At 41.9% G+C, this 22039-nt stretch overlaps 1 protein-coding gene across 7 annotated transcripts; it reads left to right on the forward strand.

Moving 5' to 3' along the window:
- The first annotated feature begins 1322 nt into the window (after window positions 1-1322).
- On the forward strand, window positions 1323-21816 carry zmp:0000001167 (protein phosphatase 1 regulatory subunit 12A). Of its 7 annotated transcripts, XM_049574057.1 has the most exons (26): window positions 1323-1759; window positions 6195-6325; window positions 6571-6689; window positions 10285-10441; window positions 10607-10751; window positions 10853-10927; window positions 11049-11128; window positions 13704-13912; window positions 14082-14191; window positions 14281-14478; window positions 14642-14724; window positions 14823-14912; window positions 15102-15203; window positions 15278-15379; window positions 15479-15569; window positions 15651-15797; window positions 15892-15994; window positions 16106-16209; window positions 16327-16386; window positions 16505-16527; window positions 16638-16692; window positions 16796-16900; window positions 17772-17822; window positions 18040-18090; window positions 18379-18394; window positions 20501-21816. In XM_049574057.1, the coding sequence occupies exons 1-25, from the start codon at window positions 1484-1486 to the stop codon at window positions 18385-18387; spliced, it is 2676 nt and encodes an 891-aa protein (XP_049430014.1). In that variant the 5' UTR covers window positions 1323-1483; the 3' UTR covers window positions 18388-18394; window positions 20501-21816. The 7 variants fall into 7 exon arrangements, with proteins under 7 accessions (XP_049430014.1, XP_049430010.1, XP_049430011.1 ...); XM_049574053.1 differs by lacking the exon at window positions 18379-18394; XM_049574054.1 differs by lacking the exon at window positions 18379-18394 and having other exon boundaries at window positions 14284-14478.
- Window positions 21817-22039: the final 223 nt, after the last annotated feature.

Below are 22039 nucleotides of genomic sequence, written 5' to 3' on the forward strand. Positions count from 1 at the left end.
AACACGAGGGAACATTTAAAATAGACCTATAATAAATGATTAAATAACTTAAAAGCCTATAATAACACATACAACACCTTTTTTAAAGCAGCATTTTAAAGCGCGTTAAGGTGCATACATTTTGACCTCAACTAATAAATCAAGATACATGATATAGTAATAAATGCTGCTAATAAAATAAAAATGATTAACTAGAGACAGTTAACGGTGGCCGTACCGTACTGTCAGGAGTAGAGGCGCATGTCGGGAATCCCCTCATCCTTCTCACACATCATAACTAACTCATCATCACACACCGTCTTATCAGCTGTGGTCTGTTGCGCAAGCTGTTTAATTAACCGGGTGTCCTTGATAAGCTCGGGGAATCTTGGCATCAAACGAGTCAGCTACAAAGACTAAATATTTGTTGAACTAGATTTTTAGATTACACTGATTTTTACCTTTTACGCTCGACATGCTCCTTTATTATTGTTGCGTAGTTAGTCTACGTGACTGCGACTTCAATTGGTGTCGGAAATATGGGAACTGAGGAGGAACTCATATATTCACTCAATTAGTATTTTAGGGATACTATTTTTAGTTTGCCTCTGAAAGAATGCAATCTGTGATTTATTGTAAAACATACGTATCTGAAAGTTATGTTGACCTTCATGTATATAGCCTATCTGTAAATTATATCTATTATTCTACTTTTATTTGTCACTAATTCTGTGACGTTCTAAGTAAAATGCTTTATTGTGATTCACACCCAGACTCACTCTAAGTCCGTAATGAACTGGTGTCAGTAGAGAATTTACACTGAATCATAAAGTTTGTCTTCATAATCAACGGTAACTCCATCAATCACTTTATTTGTCTCCAAATGTTACGCAACACTACACTAAAACACAAAGCACATGATCACATTATGTAAATACAATAAATAAAATTAAAGAAAAAACAGTGTACATAAGTTAAAACAACTTAAACGCAGTTAAATTGTGAATAAAAATCTAAAATCTCAAGGTATTGAGAATCTGGGTCCTGAAATGATCTATTACTAAACTGAAATATTAAAATGTAACATTCCTCAGTTAGGGAAAACAGGCTTTTAATTTTTTTTTTTTTTAATCGTTTTTATTTATCATTTATTGTGGTTATTTGTCTGCACTTTAACTTGTGTAGACTTATTTTTCTTCTTGTCTTTAAGTTATCCATCATTGTCTGACTGTTGTAGAAAAGAAAAGAAAAAAGAAAAGGCAATGTAAATGCAGTGTTGAGAAGAAAATACACAGTCCCTCCCACTGTATGAGAGATTTCCGAGTACCCCATGAAGGCAGCACAGGACTGCCACTCAGTCAGAAGTTCGCAGTGAAGTTCACGGCTCCGGTTCCCGGTTGTCTCCACCAGAGGGGGCACAGCCCGGGGCAGGCTCAATCCAAACCAGCCACTCCGCTCCTCTCCTCGTACCATGAGCTGAATCTGTCCGGACAGACCAGGGAAGATGGCGGCCACTGACCATTCCCGGTCCGAAGCTGCCAAACAGCGACGGCAGGATCAGCTGCAGCGATGGCTGGGCTCGGAGACAGATCGGACGGGATCCGAGGCCCGGGAAACTTCGAGCGGTTCCGGGACGCGGCGGGCGAAAGTCCGGTTCGCCCAAGGAGCCGTGTTTATGGCCGCCTGCTCCGCCGGGGACCGGGAGGAGGTGGCAGCGCTGCTCCGGCAGGGAGCAGACATCAACCACGCCAACATAGACGGACTGACAGCGCTTCATCAGGTAGGTTACTCTTTAACCGTTAATTATAAAGTGCGTGCTCGCGAGTTAACCGTTGAGTTTATGCTAACTGGCGCTCAACGGTTATCCGTTAATTATCCTTTACAGCGAAGAAGCTTTGACTTCACTCATCACGGAGTTAGTTAGAGGCGGTAAACTAAACATTTCCTTTACTTTTAACAAAGCTGTAAGTATAAATTAGCTTAAACTCGTCACTTTATCATGTGTAGGTTTGTTTTAAAGTTCCAGCAGCAGTATATCTGGCCTGTGTGTTAGTTTATTAGCATGTTGGGAGGCTGGGCCATCCTCTGCTGTGCTCACTGAGTTATAGGCTTTTTTTTCTGGCATACTATGTTGATATATGGGGATAGCTGTAAAAACCGGTCGCCTCAGAGTCTGTGGGATCATTTTAGACATTAAAAGGTACTGACTCACACAGTCCCTGGTGGAGTCAGTAAAATACTAGGTCTTTTTCATCATCTGATCAACAGGTCTTAGGGAGGAAAGCAAACTAAAAGCATGTCTGCTACCACTATCAGCAGGACATCTATGGCAGAATCAAAGAGGATTATACATTCAGTTTTTGAGCATTGTTGCTGCTGCATGTCCCAAATTGGCTGCACTTCTTCTGAGCACGTTCCAGTCTTAATGCAGCTCAGCCTTAAGGTCCCTCCTCCCCTTGACTTCAGTCATAACACAGTGGAGCAGCCTGGACAACATCACTGTCACACAAGCCCTCAGTGATGCAGTATTTCCTCTGCTTTTATGATGCCGCGTGTCATAAACACATTGCCTGCCTCTCTGCATACACTGAACTCACAGTCACACGGACTCAACTTTGATATCTCAGGCGAGCTTGTCAACATAAAAGATGTTGTGCTTCTAATTTTCCTGCCCACTAGAGCTGAATTATGGTTCAGCTGTGTGCTGGCGGTGATGTCATGCTCCGAGATGATTGGTGCTTCCCCCTAATTTGAGCCAATTGTGTGTTTTTGATAAAGTTGCCTTCCCATGACCGGCTCTGAACGCGTTCCTGCCACGATGTTGGATGAACGTGCCCTCTTTTGGGTCGATCCACATGTCGGACCGTCACCCAGTGTGGTCCCTCTCCTGCCCTCCATCCCTTTCTCCCCTGTTGCTCATCGGCTGCCTGGCAACCAGAATTAAATATAGGCCCACACTCTCCAAACTTTCCATCCTCTCCATCCAAAGCCTTTCTGTCTTCTCCACTGTGCTCCCTCTCTCTCCTTTGCTCCCCTCCCCCTCCTCCTCCTCCTCTTCACTCTGCCTCTCTTTCTCCTTCCCCTTGCCAATTCCCCATGGTGGGGACTTTAGGGATTTCGGATGAAGAAATGGAAAACATTCCTCAAACAGCACAAGCTGCTGTTGTCAAAGGCGATTTCCACAATGAGTCACTTGATGACCCAGTGAAGGAGTCTGCTGGGAGGCAGTGTGTGTGTGCACCCTTGTAACGCAGAGGGCACGAGAAGTGCCCTCTGTTCATTCATTCAGCTTGGAGCACCCACTTGTTCAGAGGGATCCCCCTCTACTGCCAGTGAACGCTGCTTTTGACTCCCAAACTCCTGGCTCTGCTTTGTCGAACAAGCCTCATCTCTGGCTCTTAAGGCAACCACGTCTTTTTCCCCCCCCACCCTACTACCTGACTAATTATCTCATATTATGAAGAAGGGTGGAGACTCGTAGCAGCTTTGTGATTAGTTGATTTAGCCCAAAAGCAAAGCCTCTTAGGTGGCTTAAGATGGACAAGGTTCTGTGTGACTACAGACACTTGCTTCTGCGACGTCTTGCAGAGTAACTGATGATAATGAACGGTTTGAAGTGCTGTCACATTAGGGGGTGCAGTGTTGTTCTAGCCGATGTCATCTCATCAGCTCTTAGTGATGAAATTAGTATCACAGTGGGAAAATAAGAATACATAAAGGTTGGCCCAATCAAAATGAATAAGAAGTTATGTCGCTGCCCTTATTTTTTTAACCACTCACTAATATATTTGTTATTAACACTCATTTCAGGCTGATTTCTATCTGTTATACACTGCAAAATCTTCACAAGTAGTTTTAGCTACCTTGGCGGCATGACTCTAGGGGTGGCGGTCTGTCGGTCTGTCAGTGAATCACTTTGGTCCAGACTGAAATATCTCAACAAGCGTTTGATGGATTACCATGATATTTTGTATAGACATTTATGGTTCTAAGAGGATAATCCTACTGACTTTGATATTTTCGGTTTTGAATGAGATGTCTCAGCTGTTGGATGGATTGTTGAATATGGTACTGATATTCAAAGCCCCCTCAGGATGAATTGAAATGACTTTGGTGATCCCTCAACGTTTCATGTACTGCCGCCTGCAGGTCAGAATTTCACTCAGTCCTGTACTTTGATTTATGACCAAATACGTGCAAAACTAATGCCAAATTGAAAATGGCTGCTCTCCGCTCACAAATCATGTTTTTATTGTCTGTACCGAGGGTACAGACAGAGTTTGGCAAACGAGCATTTGTGTATGCAGCTCCTTATATGTGGAACTTCTGCAGAAGGACTTCAGGTTGCTCTCATTGGTTCCTCCCGGCTGTTTCAAAGCATTGTTGCAGGATTTTTGTACACAGTCTTCTATATGACAGTGTCACGGTGTGTCTTAGCTGGTCTTTGTAATCATGTGTAGTTGCTGTTTTTTTGCATTTTTATAGTTAATCTCTAACATACTTTTGGGTTTTCTTTACAGTAATCTTATTTTGTGTTTTATATTGCTTGTTTTAGAGCTTTAACTTGTTCTATGTTGTCTGTCTGTAACTTATGTTGCTGCCTGTCTTGGCCAGGACACTCTTGAAAAAGAGATTTTAAAAATCAAGAGGTTTCTCTGGTTAATTAAAGGTGAACTAAATAATAAATTAAACATTGCTATCAGTTTCAGTTGGACTTGTGTTAAGTGCCAAGCATACTACGCTATCATGGTAAACATGGTGAATATTTTAGCTGCTTAACATCAGCATTTTCAGTGGAAACATGTTGGCATGTTAGCATTTAGGTTACTCTAACACTAACCAATCTAACTCGCCTTGCCTAAACCTAACCAACCCAACCAGGAAGAGAATAGTGGGTCATTCCTTCGCTATCCTAGGAAATGCAAATGAACATACCTAACAGCCTCACAAGTCTTGTCTTTGTCTATAATTTACATCTAAAGCCCTTATTTTCTTAAATACATAAAGAAATACCTCATCAATTAGTCAACCAACAAAAAAATAATTTCATCAGTTGACTATTTTAGCAATACATAAATTGTTATAGTAATTTATCAAAAAGAAGCGCCTCATATGTTTCAGTTTCCAGCTTCACAAATGTGAGGATTTGCTGCGTTTGGCTGTTTTTTGTATAACTTCTGGTTTTCAGACATAACAAGCAATATGAGGATATTCCCTCAGGCCCTGGGGATTGTTTATGGGCACTCCATGTTAGTTTCTGCAGTAATCAGTAATTACTTTGAGGTATTCCTTATTAGAACCAGAGACTGAAGATTATCTCAATTTAGGCTGCTCATTATCTTTTTCAGCAGTAGTTTCTAACGTACACTGCAAAACAGATTTTTTTAAAGTCATTTTTGTCAATAACTGAATCACAAAACTCTTATTTTATTTTACTTAAACTAACAAAGTTGGAAAGTTATTGCGTTCTTTTCCTAGTACAAATCAACTTCCTTTGATACTGGTGCAGAGATCTGCTTCAGTCTGTCGTGTTTTAAGGCCACACTTATTTCTATAAAATTCTTGAAATATGTTTGTATTTAAAACAGTCTGATATCATCTTACCCCACTGGCTATTTTATGACTTTTGTTTTTTAAAGGAATGAATTTAATAACCTTTAACCTAATAACCTTTTTTTTGCAGTATAAAAGCTGTTGTCTTGAAAAAGAGGCATTCACAGATCCTACCCTCTGACTTGTTTTTCTCATAAACATTAAAGCAACATATCATAACATAATCCCATGAGATCCTCATGGGATTCGTCTCGGGACTTGTCTCGGATCACACTGGGATCTCAGCTAGACTTCGCTTCAGGAAAAGCAGCTAAATAGATTCGCTGTTTGACTCACGCCACAAAATGACTGTTTTGGAAAGTACTTGAGGGCCTTTAGCGGCCCACTTAACAGAAAGTCATTACAAGTAGACACAGTAGTCATTGTTTGAGCCCCAGTGCTTTAGATGAATTTAATAGATTTTGGAAGTGTCTTTAGTTTTGACTTTCACAACAAACCAAAACGAAGTGGGTCAAAGATCGTCTCTACTGTACTGAAACTGTAGTCTGACTGACGTGTGCTTTTTTTTTTTTTTTTGATGGGCGTAGTGGGGATTCTCATAACAAATGACCAACAATAAACTTGTATAGCAATCCATCATGTGGCTGTGTGTCCTCTGGCAGGCCTGCATTGATGAAAATGCTGAGATGGTGCAGTTTCTGGTGGAGAGTGGGAGTGACGTCAACAGAGGGGACAACGAGGGCTGGACTCCTCTGCACGCTGCAGCCTCCTGCGGCTTCATCCAGATTGCTAAGTGAGTGCTGATCATCAACACACTGACGCATCACTGCTGTTATAACTCAGATACCCTAAAGTCCTAGGATGACACTGAGTCACTGTTTAAATGCTATGGTCGTGAATAATATGTATATTACAGTTGAATAAACACTGTCAGTGTGTATTTATTTATTATACAATTAAGAAATATGTATCATCATATTCTGGTTTAACTGTTTCATTCTCAACTCAACACTGTATGTTGACTTTTTGTTTTTGAAGATACCTGATAGAGCATGGTGCTCACGTTGGAGCAGTGAACAGTGAAGGAGAGCTTCCTCTGGACGTAGCCACAGAGGACGCCATGGAGAGACTACTTAAAGGGGAAATCAAAAAACAAGGTGAGGAATCACTCACATTAACACCCCCATTCCACCTTAAAGTCCAATGCTGCATCTTGTCTTTCCTGTTGGGACATGGCTGTGCACATGATCTATAAGATAAGCTCAAATACATGATTATTACAAAATGTAACCATCTATGTTATCATTAGAATTAATAGTTTAATTAAGTCATTTTTCAAACAAAAACATTTGCCAAACATTTGCTGGTTCTTGCTCCACAGATAAGAGGATTTGGTTTTTCTGTTTTTAATCATTGTAAACTGAATGTCTTTAGGTTTTTAGCTTTAGGTGTTTTTTGACCAAAACAAGCCAGCTGAATATGCCACCCTGGGTTCTAGGACATTATCATGGGCATTTTTCATGATTATGTAATGCACTTTTTATATGTAATAAGTAATTTTTCTTAAAAAATAAATAAATAGATAAATTATCTTTAGTTGCTTTATTTTTCCCATCAAGATCTATTTTTTTCTACACTTAAATTTAGTTATTTAACTGTATTATCTTTGATGCATTCAGTTAAAGGAATACTTCACCCACAAAACGGTTATTTGCATATCAGATACTCACCCCGTGTAATGTTGATTTGGTGAAGAAAACTTTGTTTTTCTCACAATCCTCCACACTGAATGATAGATTAAAGAGCAGAGAAAATACTTAATGGATTAAAGTAAAGGGGGCCATGTCTAACAAAAGCAAAACTATATCAAAACATCCGTTTAAAAGCTCTCACACAACTCATGTGGTATTATCCAAGTCTCATTTATCCAGTCATATGCTCAGTAATTCCCAAACACATGCATTTTAGGTAGGTAGGTAGGTGGATGGATGGACGGACGGAAGGACGGACGGACGGACAGATAGATAGATAGACTGATAGATAGAGAGATAGATTCATAGATTAATAGATAGAAGGTGCATTTGAAATCTACTAGGGCTGTGCCGAAATATTCAGATATTCGAATATTCATTTCTACAGATAGGTATTCGTTATGAAAATTTGGTATTCGATATTCGTTTTTTTTTTTTATATTTACTTTTTTTTTTTTTTTTTTTACATATTTCTTTGGTGCTAAATAGTCTTTTTGTTGTTGGTAAATGTAGGTTATCAATAAAAATCAGAACTTTAAAATTGCATTGTTAAAAATGTGAAAATATAGTATAGCCTACCAACTGAGCTTGTGCGCACGGCACACTTGAGCGCATCCGTCTGAGGCTGTGGATCAATGCCAAGTTTTACCACTTTATCACTATTCCCTCTAACTTGTAGCTGTTTTTTCGTTATCTTTTTAACTTAATATGAATTATGCAACCGTTTTTGTCAATGTTTGTTTCCCCCCATTTTGTACAATAAATTATTAATTATTAATTTTCAACAAGTTTCATTTTGGAGTGCATGACACAAGTGTGTTTTGAAAACGACCGCGGACTGTCACCTGTTCAACGCATCAGCAGTACCTTCGGATGCCATGACAGTAATAGCCAATAATGTCAAAATATCATTTACAGACCGATTTAACAGACGATCACTGCTGCCCGACCCGCAGGTCCATTTGCGGGTCCCACGGGTTATGGGTCGACCCGTGCATCACTACTCAGCTCAGTCTATAAGGCTGTACACACAACAGTAAGGCTATAGACATTATATTCTATTCAGGCATGCAGAACCAGCAGCGCATCGGCTCTACAGTGCACGGCACTGCTCAACGGTTCCGATTTAATCAGAAGACAAATTAAGGTCCGAATTTTAAAAAATGGCATTCGGGACAGCCCTAAACTCTACTCAGTGGAGTGCATGAGCAGAGTTTAAATGCACGTGCTTAACCGGGCACGCTTCTCGTATGTGAATATTTTAAATAGTAATGCTTTGGCAAAAATGCATGTGTTTGGGAAGCAGTGAGCATATGACTGGGTAAATTTTCTGCACTGGATGTTCTTGATGTAGTTTTGCTGTTGTTATATGCGGTCCCCTTTCACACAGATTCAAGAATTTTTGTGGTTTTTGGATTCTTCGTTCACCATGAGGATATGCAAGAACCTTTTTTTTCATGAATTCTGTTTCATATTTTTATTGATGTGTATACAGTACAAGAGTAACAGAGGCACTTCCATATATCAGTGTACATTGGTGTGATCATTAAACATGTTTGTATACACCCTTAGATTTAGATTTGTATATTTTTAAGAACAAATAACGGTTGCAAAAAATGAAAATACTGTACAATGAAAAAAGTATTTAGACATAGTCTATATAAAATGATTAAACTGTCCACATAAACGTAACAGATAAAATACATAAATAATAGTAAAAAAGAGAGGGGAGAGAAAAAAAGGGGGGGGGGGGGGGGGGGATTATATTGTCGCAAAGAAGTCCATAAATGGTTGCCATTTATTGTAGAATTTGCTCAAGTTTCCCCTTCTTGAATATCTAATTTTCTCTACTTTCAAAAATGACATAGTCTCTTTAATCCATTGTGTGCTGGAAGGAGCTGTTGTGGATTCCCAATTCAGAAGGTGGTGTCGTTTGCAAGAACGTTTTTTTCATGAATTCAATGTTACATGAGGGGCATAAGTTCTATACAAATGATCATGTAATTGGTGATGTATTCCTTTAAGTTGTGATATCTTTTTCTGCCTTTTTTTCGGGACCCCATGAGTTGCACTCCTAGTACTTACTCTTACTATTTATAGAACATTTATTTTGCTATATTCTGGTATTTCCAACTAACATTTGTCCTACTTACAGCAACAACATGCCATTCTATCAGAAATATACCCCATGAATAAGTTGTTATTGTTGCTATTAGGCCAGGCCTTTTCATTTTGGAAACAAAAGTATCAGTATGTTAAATAATGGTGCCAAATTAACCGAGAACTTTCTGCTTCACTGATGGGTACTGGCTTTCTTTTGGAAAAACTCTTTCAAACACTTACAGTATGTGTGTACATGAAGTATCAGATCATAATTTTCAACCTGCTGCTTGAAGGCTGCTGATGTTTGAAACAATGTGAGCACAGTGTGGATGATTAGGTGCTTTTAGGTACTTTGCTCCATATTCCATGTGGTTTGAATGAGCGGTTTTCTACAGCTTTGGCACCCATAAAATTTTCAATGAGTGGAATAAATTAGGACTCATACACAGCTCAGGCTACTTGGGGTGAAAAAACCCTCTAAAATTATTCTCATAAAAGCCCCAAAAACCTGCTTTACATTGTTGTCCTGTTTTTTACAAGCGGTCACGTTTAGAGGACACAAAAATAGGCAAAGAAATGAGGGCAGAGTCGCTGTGTACCAAATGTTCTGTGACCTTCATAGTACTGGAGTGTGCCGAGCCTCCAGGCTTACATCTTTATCACTGACAAATACAGACATCGCTGCGATCCATCATGCAACTGAAGTTACAGATGATAAAGAGCCTACAAGATAAATGAATGTAAAATTGGGTATTTTGTCTTTTGTCTGCAGCTTATTGTGTGTGTTATAGATAAAACTGACAAGTGATTATTCGGCTTTAAAAGATCTAAAATCTGATGTCTGTGTGTGTGTGTCTGCTTTGTCATTCACCACTGTGTGCTCGTGTGTGCATCACAGCCATAGACGTGGACAAGGCCAGAAAGGAGGAGGAGAGGATCATGCTCCAGGACGCCATGGCGGTGCTGGCAGGAGGTGGCACCCTCACACCTCACCCAAACACCAAGGCGACCGCTCTGCACGTTGCCGCTGCCAAAGGCTACATTGAAGTTCTGAAGTGAGAATCGGTCTCCACACATGAGGGGGATGACAGCTTGTTAGCTTTGTCTTAATTTGGTATCACACAAAGTCAAACAGCTTTTATTCATAGCCTCTCCTCCTAAATACTCCTCATCTTCTCCCCCGCTTATTTGTGTTCCTCCCTCTTCACTCCCCTCCTCAGGGTGCTGTTACAGTGCGGGGTGGACGTGGACAGCAGGGACATCGATGGGTGGACACCCCTGCACGCAGGAGCTCACTGGGGGCAGGAGGAGGCCTGCTCCCTGCTGGCTGACCACATGTGCGATATGGGTGCTGTCAATAACGTGGTGAGTGCGAGACAGACAACCTCTCCTCTGCATGAGCTGTTGTATAAGTTGAAGCCTTTATTTGTGCGTTGACTGATGATGCACTGTCGATGTCCTTCTAGGGCCAAACACCTCTAGATGTTGCAGATGAGAACCTCGTGGACACTCTGGAGGAGCTGCAGAAGAAGCAGAACGCCGTGAGTCCGCCTCCACATAGGCTCCACAACTATCTCACTCAGTTAGATAAACCTGATATGATTGATAGTGTTACAGCAGCGAATGTTCTCCATGTTTATGTGTGTTTATATTCCTCTTCAGTTACGCAGCGAGAAAGAGAAACAGACTCCTGTTATTGAGACCAGCCCGCCAATCTCCATGGTACCAGTTCGCACACGCAGGTCAGTGCCAGTGTGTTGGTGTGCAGGCATGTGTTTGTGTGTGTGTATGTGGGCACACGCTACGCTGTTCCTCAGCTGAATCCCAGTAATCCCAGTTCCAGTAGTTTGCATGCAGGTATGATAAACCTCCCGGCATTTTTTTTTTTTTCTTTTTCTTTTTTTTTAACCTTGTTGCTTCTATCCACTGATATGACACTGGATAGACGTAGCAGGCAACGACAGTCTGTGTCCCAGTTTCATACTGAATACTGTTTTATAGTGGGAACACGTTGGATAAATGAAAAATATAAACACACTAAAATTCCTCAAATTCAGCCTGGTTTTAATGGATACTTTTGTCCTACACTGCAACAGAGAGGGAGAACGGTAATCAGCCCAGGCGTACTTTCAACTAATGTAAGTAAAATAAAAAATTAACATTGGATAACTTAAGAAAAATATTGAATAATATGTCTTTTAAAGGAGCATTTTTTGGGGGGATTTGCAGTATTGATAAAATCCTTCATCATGATAATTTTATATCACTGTATCGATATTTATCATAATATCATAAATGACAAGACAGTAATGTCTGTTTTTGGCTAATCTAGCTAATTAAATAACTGGCAACTCAACATACCGCTGAGTTTTCACATTGTGAACTTTAAAGGTCGACTTCATCTGCGTTCTTTTCTACGTTTTTCAACTGGAAATGCCCCCAGCTGTTAGCAAAAAGCGGTGATGTGCATTACAACGCTGACGCCCTCCCTGTCCTCATCCCTCACACACACAGTTCACTGACAATATGACTTAATGTGACTGTATCATGCGTATGTGGAGGTGGAAGCTGGTGCTAATTTGTTATTATTAAACTTTTATTTAAATTCAGTATAATATAATGCTACATGTATACTGTATATTTCAACTAATATTTAATTATAATATTCCTGTATTTTAACACGTTTATAGATGATAATAATAATAATAATAATAATAATAGGGCAGTATAACAAAGATTTTGAAAGGGTTGCAGCAGTGTGAAGCGTAAATATTAAGTAAAAGCATAAAAAGAAAGAGTGTCAGACCTGTGTCAGTAAGTCAGAGCTAATTAAAGGCTACAGTGAACATATTAGTTCTTAGCTTTCTTATAAAGATATTTAGTGAGCTAGCTTCCCTGATATCTATAGGTCGTGTGTTCCATAGCTTTGGGGCGTAATTGACAAAGGTTGCGTTCCAAATCTTCTTCCTGCTGTTGCTGGGAACCTCAAATGAACCAGCAGCAGATGATCGCAGCGTTCCTGGAGGCAAATAGTTAACAAGGGAGTTAGCATTGTAGCTCGGTACCAGCCCATGTAGGGCTTTGTGTACAAGGAGATCCATAGTAGAGCCATAGTCAGTGTATTACCAACAGTAAATGGCAGTCGGCTTGCTCCAAGTCATGAGAAGCAGACAGGAGTACCGCCATAGAAGCCAAGTAATGTACTGCTGTGGACGCCGCATTAGTTGGTTATGAAAGTCACCCAGCAACTTGTTTTTTTCTGTTAAAAGAGTCTGGTGGCTGTTGATGGGGGCAGCAACAAAACATATTATAGCAAGCTTTAAAAAATGTATGAGTTTCAAGGCTATGCTATATTTAGTTATTTTCACTGCTTTACCTTGCTGTCAGACAGGCCTTTCTCATAGGCGACTGAACTGAAACTGAAACTTGTCTATGCCAGTCTCTCCGAAGCCAGACTCCATTAGCAGAACAGTTATTTTACCTTGCAGGACACAGTAGTTGCTGGTCTACTGCTGCCTCGATTAGTTAGTTCAGCACTGAAAGACACACAATAACACCAACAAACGTGTCGTTCACAGCATTACATTGCTTAGCTTCCCAGCTGGTACTCCTGACTGCTTCTGCTTCTGCTTCCAAATTAGGAGCGTAAGATTGGTAACACACAGTTTTTAAAGAAGGCTTTGCTCAGTCCTTGAAGAGGCGCATCAGGGGGGCTCAGCGGTTTTTATGTAGCAACATCATCATGCAGAAACCTATATATGTCAGGTCACGTGGGAAAACGTTTTTAGAAGGGCTTGGGAAAAAAGCACTTTGCCGCTAAAACAAAGGTTCACTACTGGGAAGCTATAGACTGAAGACAGAATGATATAACCTCGCCCCATCACCGTCACCACCACAAAAAAATGGAGCTGCCCTTTCAGAATAATATAGGTGAATTTCTCGCACACTAAAAGCCAAAATAGTTCAAAATCTAAACAGTACAAAGCATATACTTACTGTAGTATACTGTATGTGGTTGGGACACACATTTGTGGGTTTGTGTGACGTTTGCATCATCATATATTGAGGAGACATTATCAGAAATAAGTGATCAATTAAAACGCTCTAGATTGAAGTTTCATATCACTAAATGGTGATCTAGTGATAAGACAGCAGTGCCACACACGACATCACAGAAAGTGACCCACTTTTCCACCCACTGAAGTGTTGATCGGCGCATGCTCGCTCTAATTGGCTGCACGTGGAATGATTGCCCTCACTGATCAGCTCCCTGCATGCCACCTGTTGTTCCACCCCACCTTGGCCCCGCCCCTGCAGGACTTCTATCTCTCGTATGAGCAGTAAGGAGAAGATCTGCCTCCACGAGCGGGAGAAGCACCCACCCCCTGCCCTGCAGAGCAGCCCAGCTGAGGACGAGGAGGAGGAAGGAGGCCAGACGGGACAGAACCAGCCTCAGGGCCAGGGGAAGGCCTCCAGCAGCTCCAGCTCAGAGGAGGAGAGTGAATCGGAGAGTGACGCTGAGTCGGGTGAGAGAAGCTGCTAATTTCTGAAGGGAGTCTGAGTTGTGATTAGTAATAATATTTGACATAGGAACTGAATTAAAGAGCTGACATGTTTTATCAGATGGGTTTTATGACTGACTTCTTTATGATTCTCTCAGTGAGTTATTCATTTCTGACCTTTGCACGGTTGCAGAGAAAGCGAAAAACCGAGAGATCATAAACAACTTGAACAACAAACGCAACGCCACCAGCCTGCCTCCTACCTCCATGTCAACGAGTACTGCTGCAAGCCAAGTCAAAAAGGTAATATTCAGAGATGTTATATAGAGAATCGAATGTGTGTTTCAGCTGCATGACAACAATACAGTGGATGACCTCTGTTTGCTCCATAGCAGGACCCAGGCAAGCCCCCGGTCACAGAGGCCCCGGGCTCCTGGAGAACGTCTCTGAGGAAAGCGGGCAGCTCGGTGACTCTGGGCTCAGCTGGACTTTCTGACTCCACCCAGGACCCCAGCAGACCTCCAGAGACTGTCCTGGGCATGACTCGCTCTGCCTCCAGTCCCCGCCTCAGCTCTGAAGCCGACACCAAGGTACGCACCACGGGTGCTCACATGATTCAAGGATTCATACGCTCATTAAACCAGTTATTTTTTCATAACATGCCTTCAAATAAAGGCTTCTTTCACAGCTTCCATTTGCTGAATCATAGTATAAAAAAAAAACTGATGAACCACTCTCACCCTTTGTTCTCAGGAGCCGAGGCTCGCTCGGGTACCGCCCATCCCAACACGGAGACTCTTCAGTATTCCAGACAGCAGCCCTGACAACTCCAACAGGTGGGCCGCTGCTCTCATATGTGTCTGCGCTTGTGAAACCAGAATCTGTTTTTCTGAGTCACTGCATATGTGCCCTTGTCACCCTGTCTCTCCCTCAGTTGGCTAAGTCGTAGCTCCTCTTACACCCGGCGCCTTCATAGTCAATCAGGGAATGATCTCACTAGTTCCACCCCCTCTTTGCTTCACAGGTTAGTCACGCTGCTCACTGCCTGACTTGTATTTGTTTGCTCTCCTGTTGGTGTGTGATTTTTGTTTTTGCTGTGTCACAGCTTATTACAATCCCCTAGCAGTGAATACTAATTTGTGTGTGTGTGTGTGAGTGTGTGAGACTGTGAAAGATGCCTTTGTGTTTCCAATGGGCTTTGTGTTTTCTCTAGCTCATCTTATGGAAAGAGACTGGATGACCCCACCGTGACCTCAGCTAGCACAGGAACAAGCCCCGCTCCACTCAGCCGCCTTAATAGTGTCTTGGCTCAGAGGTAATCCATTTTTATACAAATTTCCTCACTCAACTAAAAGATCTGATAGTCACCGCTTAATATTTCTCCATAAGACTGCCTCAGGAACAGACAGAAAAGAAGGATCAGTTTGCCGTCACCACTTCCAACTCTCGGAGCACAACCACTGGCGAACAGGAGGCCAAGCAGAGGCGCAAGTGAGTCAAGGCTATTGCGTGTGTGTGGATGTCAGAGGGCTGATGTCTGTTAATTGTGGGCCTGATGCTGTTGAACCTAAAAGTGTGTGACATGTGTAGATCATATCTGACGCCAGTGCGGGATGAGGAGGCAGAGGCACAGAGGAAGGCTCGCTCCAGACACGCGCGGCAGTCCCGCCGCTCCACTCAGGTACAGACATCACCTGCCCAGGTGTTCACAGAAATACTGTGTGTCAGTCTGGTACACACGTTTTCTCTTTCTCACATCTAGGGGGTGACGCTAACAGATCTGCAGGAGGCGGAGAAGACAATGAAAACGGACAACAAAGGGAGAGAAAAGAAGGAGGAGGAAGAGAAGGAAAAAGAGAAGGAAAAGGAGAAAGAGAAGGAGGCAAAAGCGAAGAAGGGAGAGGAGGGGGTGAGAGCCATATATCAGAGTTATAGGCCTATGTTGGCTGCTCTTATATAATGTCATGTGACGTCACAGTGTGCGGGGGATGCTGTGTTTACAGGAAGTGAGCTGGAGGTCTCGTATTGCCAGCCTGCAGAAGTCTGACCTGCTGGGCCTCACACAGCCCGCTGGCACTCCACGCCCTCAGACATCTGACAGGAGAGGTTTGCATCACCACTTCCCTTTTGTCACAAATAGGAAAGCTTGACAATGCAGCGATGTTTGTTGAAACATTTGATTAGCTCTTAAACCACTGTTGTCTGGCTTTGTTCCAGATGTTGAGGCCAGCACGGGGGAGAGCGAGACGGAGAGATGGGCCAGGGAGCGCAGAGAGAGGAGACAAGCTCGAGCCAAAAGGAAGGCACAGAGAACCGGGGAGGTAAACGCCTCTAAAATCTTTTTATCTGGAAAACTGAGGCAGGAATGAAAAAACAAAGGCAGTCGTGTTATAACTTTAGTATTACATAAGAACATGCATTGTCTTTGCTTTCTGTAGAGTGATGACAATGATCCCAGTGGAGAGGAAGAGTTCTCAGGCAGTGGGCTGGATCCACAGGTGTGTGTGTGTGTGTGTGTGTGTGTGTGTGTGTGTGTGTCTTTATTTGTGGTATGACTGACTGACAGTAACCTTAGACACCAGACATAACTTGTTTGTTTGTCCTCTCTGTTTACAGACAAACCAAAACTTAAGTTCCAGGTATGTATTCAGCCTTTGACCTGTTCGATTTTTCCTTCTTTCTTCACTCTGTCAGCACAGTCTCAGTGATAGCAGTGTCTCTGACCTCTAACCTCTGCTCGTTTGCTCAGGTCCTTTAACGACTGCACCCAGGGAGGAGACTCTGACGCCAAGGATTTTAAGAAGGTCAGACAGACTGAAGTGATTTTGAGGTCAGAAACTGTGTTTTTCTTGTTTGTCCCAGTTATTTACCGCTCTGTGTGTCTGTCTGTCTGTGTGTGTGTGTCAGTTGTTTGAGGAGGTCTCCAGAGAAAACAGTCAGCTCCAGTCTCAGCTGCAGGACACCCAGCGGATTATCAGTCAGACCAGGTTGGACCTGGAAAAGGCCACACAGGTGACGACACACTCACGAAGTTAAACACAAGCTGTTATTGTTAAATTCCTCGAAGAAAGGCAAAAGGGAACATCTTGAAGTGGTAAAACCGGTAATCAACAGGTCCTGTAATTGTGAGCAGTACTGACATCTTTTTTCCTTTGAATTCCTGATTCTGTGCCAGGTGGCGGCTATCACCTGTCATGCCGTCTACTCAAACCTTACTGTATTTATTCCATCTACTTCTGAAGATGAAAACAAAACATCTCTTTGTCTGTGTTTTTTGGATCAAGATTTTGATCTCAGTTCAATCTGTATTGTGTGACATGAAAGCACAAAATGTGGATTTTTAAAAGAAGAAATAATTCATCCTCTTACAAACGAAAAGTTGGATTCATTAGCAATGCAATGTACCCTTTGGCGCACTCATGAGTCATGACAGTCAAAACCTTTAGTGAGGAATGTAGGACACTTCTCAGTGGGCCAAGAGTTTGTTTATTGGGTTGTAGTAATAAATTGTTACCACAAACAATAATACAAATGCTAGCTTTAGCTTGCTAGCTAGCAAACAGTGCAACATTTAATCATCAGACGTCGACATAACATAAGTTGTAGTGGAAGCTTCACACCCAGGATCATGGTTATGCTTGGTGTATTTGCATGTTAAATTGTCCATGCCGTAAAAGCTTGTTTATGTTTAATACAGTAAATAAATACAGAAGAATTCAAGTGAGCAAACAAGCAAATGTAGCAAATGGACATCCACATCAAGATGTTGCAGGTTGTAGCTTTGATATTAATGATGTATTTTTGCACTCAGGCCTTGAAGTGATCATGTAAACCTGCTGTTGTGATGATGATGTTAATGTGTTTGATCTGTTGTATCCAACAGAGACAGGAGCGCTTCAGTGACTGTTCAGCCCTGCTGGAGCTGGAGAGAAAGGTAATGCACTCCTGCCGATGGTGTTAACCGTTGTTGTTTTTGCAGCTTCGACTGCCTCACTACTGCCACCATTGCTTTCTATTGACACTCTCTCCTCTCTTCTCTCCACTTGAACCACTTTCTCACCTGTTTTCGCTCACTCTCTGTGGTCTTTCCTGTTACTCTACATCACCATCTCCTCTCCGCCCCTCACTCCCTCCCGTTTTCCCGGCGTCAGGACCGGAGGATGTTGGAGCGGCGAATGGCAGAGCTGGAGGAGGAGCTAAAGGTGAGGACATGAGTCTTGTCATGGCCACAGACACTTTGCATGCTTCTGCTTGATTAGCTTGGCTTTAGCTTGTGCAGGCAGCGGTGTTGTGAAGGTACACTGAAGAGTTGTTTTACACATTACACCTTTTCACAACAGTTTTTCAGGGGGGGTTGGACATTGTCTTCTGCTACATGTGAATAATGTGGTCTTTGGTTTTTCTCATAATGGATGTTTCTTTTGGACTACCTAACAACTACCTCAAACCCATCTGATCTCTACGCTCTCATAACTGTCTGATGTCTCCAGCAATACTGAACGATAGGTATTAAAGTCCTTTTCTTTAAACATCCTGTTTGTGACACTCAGAGCATTAATATAGCAGCAAACCACTCTTTGCTATGTAAAGATTTGGTGGCGTGATGGCGTCTTGAGCAGAGAATGAAGTTATGCTCCTTCTGCGAGTGTTGTAATCTGAGCTTCTCCGTGGTATGTTGCGGAAATTCAGTCCAGCCTCACGTGTATCTTAGTGCATGTGTGTATCCAACTGACATCTTATCACAGCCACTTTGCACTGTGCTCATACGGCAGTTACCACTAATATCAGAACAGCGCGGAAGCGTAGCACACACCCTCCACTTCCCCCGGTTAACACAGTTAGCTCTCTCAGCACTGTTGCAGTTGTTTAGCACTGGTTCTGGAGTTAGCATCGCTAGCTGCTAGCTGCCGGTTCAGCTGCCTCCATGTTGAGAACTGTGTCCGGACAACTCATACAGTGACTTCATTTTTCTTGTGCTGCTTTCAGACACCTTTTACAAGTTTAAACCTTTGAGCCCTGAGCTAATCGGTGCAATATATTTTTAAATCATAGAGAAAAAGGCAATGAGAAACTTGATAAGAAATGTTCCACAAATAACAAAAAAAAAACCTTAATCACTTTTTCCACATACCTTCCTTGTTTGTTTTTACCTTTTTTCCCCCAGACTAATTTTCTTACTCCGAATTTTCTGTGTTTACTCATTTCTTGCTATTTTTGGGCATTTCTTCATTTGTTGCTTGTTGCCTTTTTCATGTGTTTTTGAAATAAATCAAGCCACTTTACTCAGGTTTCAAAGGGTTAAAGGAATAGTTCAACATTTTGATGAAATATGCTGATTCAATATCGTTCTGAGAATCAGATGAGAAGATTGATGCCACTCTCATGGCTTTATGGTGATTATAAAACTACTGCCAGCAGCTGGTTAGCTTAGCTTAGCACAAAGGCTGCTAACAAGGGGAAACAGCTAGTCTGACTAAAGGTGACCTCACTCTCAGGAGTGGTGTCGCTGGTCGCCTGGCAAAAATGTTAAGCAGGCCTAGTAAATAATCAGGAATAATTGGTCATACCTGAATATTTGTATTCACTACATATTTACCGTACACGCACTAGAGTGGTGTTCATCTTTTCATCTAAATCTCGTGACAAAGCAGATAAATACATTTCTTAAAATGTCAAACTATTTCTTTATCTTTTTTTTTTGCATGCTATAAAATATTTTTGGATTAATACAGATTTATTTTTTAATAAAATACCCTCTTTTAAACAAGACTGAAAATCATTTCTGTGCTGATATTTCTAGTTTTTTTCTGCCTCTTTACTTTTTTAGCTCCTTCTGGAGGCCTCTGACACTGTAGTGTATCCCGCAGAGGATTTAAACATGACTTATTTGCATTGCACTAAAGCAAAAACAGCAGAAGATCATTATCCTTATGGTTTACAAAAACCTAGCAAATTTAAAAGTGACCCCTGCTGTCTTCCTCTTAACTGTTTAATATGAGTTAGGTGTCCTGCTTCCTTTACATTTTGTGGCATCAGCTTTGTTAGAAAAATTTATAGCATTGATATGAATAAATTGTCAAACTATCTGCTGTGAAAACTTGTAACATGTCATTTTAAAGGTACACTGTGCAGGACTTTTGGTTACTGTTTGTAAACATGCTCGCCAGTGAAAGTGAAAGTAAAAGCCAGGGCCAAATTTACTCTCCTTTGGCTTTTGGCCGCGCTGCATTTGCGTTTTTTTCTACAATTTGTCTCTTGGATGCCTGTTGCGTACAGTCTGGCACCTGGTCACTACCTTTATATAAAGTCCTGACCTCACCTGAGCGCTGTGGCAGTACGCGCCCACAAACATCCCAAACACAGAAAACAAGAACAAAATAGGAAAATACAGGCAGAGGGCAGATTCTCACACTGCCACACACTGAGAGTGGGTCATAAGTGAGGATTGAGAGGGATTACTTCTGTGTGAAACTATAAAATGTAATTAAGGAAAATCCTGCATAGTATACCTTTAAAGTCCAGTATCTTATAATCCAGTTACATAAAAGCGAGCAATAAAATCATTAAGCCATTAATATATTGTTTTAATGTGAAATAAATTTCTACCACCAGGTTCTGGTCGACTTGAGAACAGACAACCAGCGTCTTAAAGATGAAAATGGAGCACTGATCCGTGTCATCAGCAAACTCTCCAAATAGACAGAGAGAGACATGAAGAGCAGGGAACCCCCCTCCTCCTTCCATCCAACCATCCATCCATCCCTCCCTCTCTCCCTCCCTCCCTCCCTGCGTCCACACATTCCTCCCAGTGCCAAAGAGAGCGAGAGAGAGAGGGGGAGAGAAGCAGCAGAATGTCCTACGTACATGAACACCACAGCTTGAGTTGGATTGTGATGCCTCTCCGTGAACAGCTGGAGAGGCTTTTGTGTGCCTTACTGCCCGTTTGTCACAGGAAGACCCATGGCACGAAGGCCTGTGGCTTTGGTCAGAGGCTACCACAGTTGCAACATGAGACTCAGCGACAGCCAGAATGCCCACGGCTGGTGCAACACACGAAACATCTTCTACGACTGTGCATCAGGGGAACACTAACATGCGCACACATTCCTATGCGTGCATCACATACTTCCTCCATGCACATTCCACGAGCGCACAAGGCAGCTTGGGCCTTAAAGCTCCCACTTAGTATTTATTATTATTAATTTTTTTTTGTGGACACACTCACGTCACACATTCACGAATTTACCCCGCTCACAGTCAAATCTAATGTGTTGTCAAGAAGTGAAGGTTTTGGTGTAGTTCTTTGAAAAATAAAAACAGCTCTGGCCCTGTCTTTACATTCAGCACCGTCCTGACGACGGGGGGGAAGTCCACGAAGCTCTGTTGGGTTGTTTTGTTTCCACATGCAAGTGTTTGAACCCACCTACCTCTCCACCTATGCACTTCCCCACATGCATTTTTATTTTTGTGACCACAGACACACTCCATGCTCTTAAAAAAAAACGACCCGGTCAGTCGACCACAGCACTTTACTCTCTGCAAAGCAATAAAAGATGAGCGAGGCTTTGCCCGTCCTCCAGACAGACAAACTTATTTCTGAGCAGCGCCCTCTCACTTAGTAAGTAGAGGGCGAAGTCATAGCTGAAGGTCAAAGGTCATTGCACAGTTATTAAGAAAATAAAATTCTGTCGAAGCCTATCATGCTATGGATGGTTTAATTATTGCCATCGATAAAGATATTATTTTCATAGTTTTTCATCAATTCCTCTCTTACAAGGGAGCATGGTTATGTATATTATATGTGTATAAATATTAGTCTTGAATAATACCCCCCTTTGAAGTAAAATTCCATGTAGCCTTTCTTCACACGTTGGTTTTCTAATATATTGAATGGATGTCTGCACCCTAATAAAAAAAAAGTGTTTGTAGGTTTGTAGCGACTGCCTGGTTATTACGCACACTGAAAATTTCTATCCACAAACAAAGCGATTAAAGTAAAATATTAAAGGAGTAGTGTGTACGATTTGGAGGGATTTAGTGGCATCTAGCAGTGAGGATTGCAGATTGCAACCAGCTGAGACGTCTCCTCGTTAGAATTCTTTTAAGTTTTCATTGTTCAAGAGGTTTTTACCAGGAGCCGAATTATCCGCA

The sequence above is a fragment of the Epinephelus fuscoguttatus genome, linkage group LG4 (assembly GCF_011397635.1).
Source record: "Epinephelus fuscoguttatus linkage group LG4, E.fuscoguttatus.final_Chr_v1".
NCBI classification, from domain to species: domain Eukaryota; kingdom Metazoa; phylum Chordata; class Actinopteri; order Perciformes; family Serranidae; genus Epinephelus; species Epinephelus fuscoguttatus.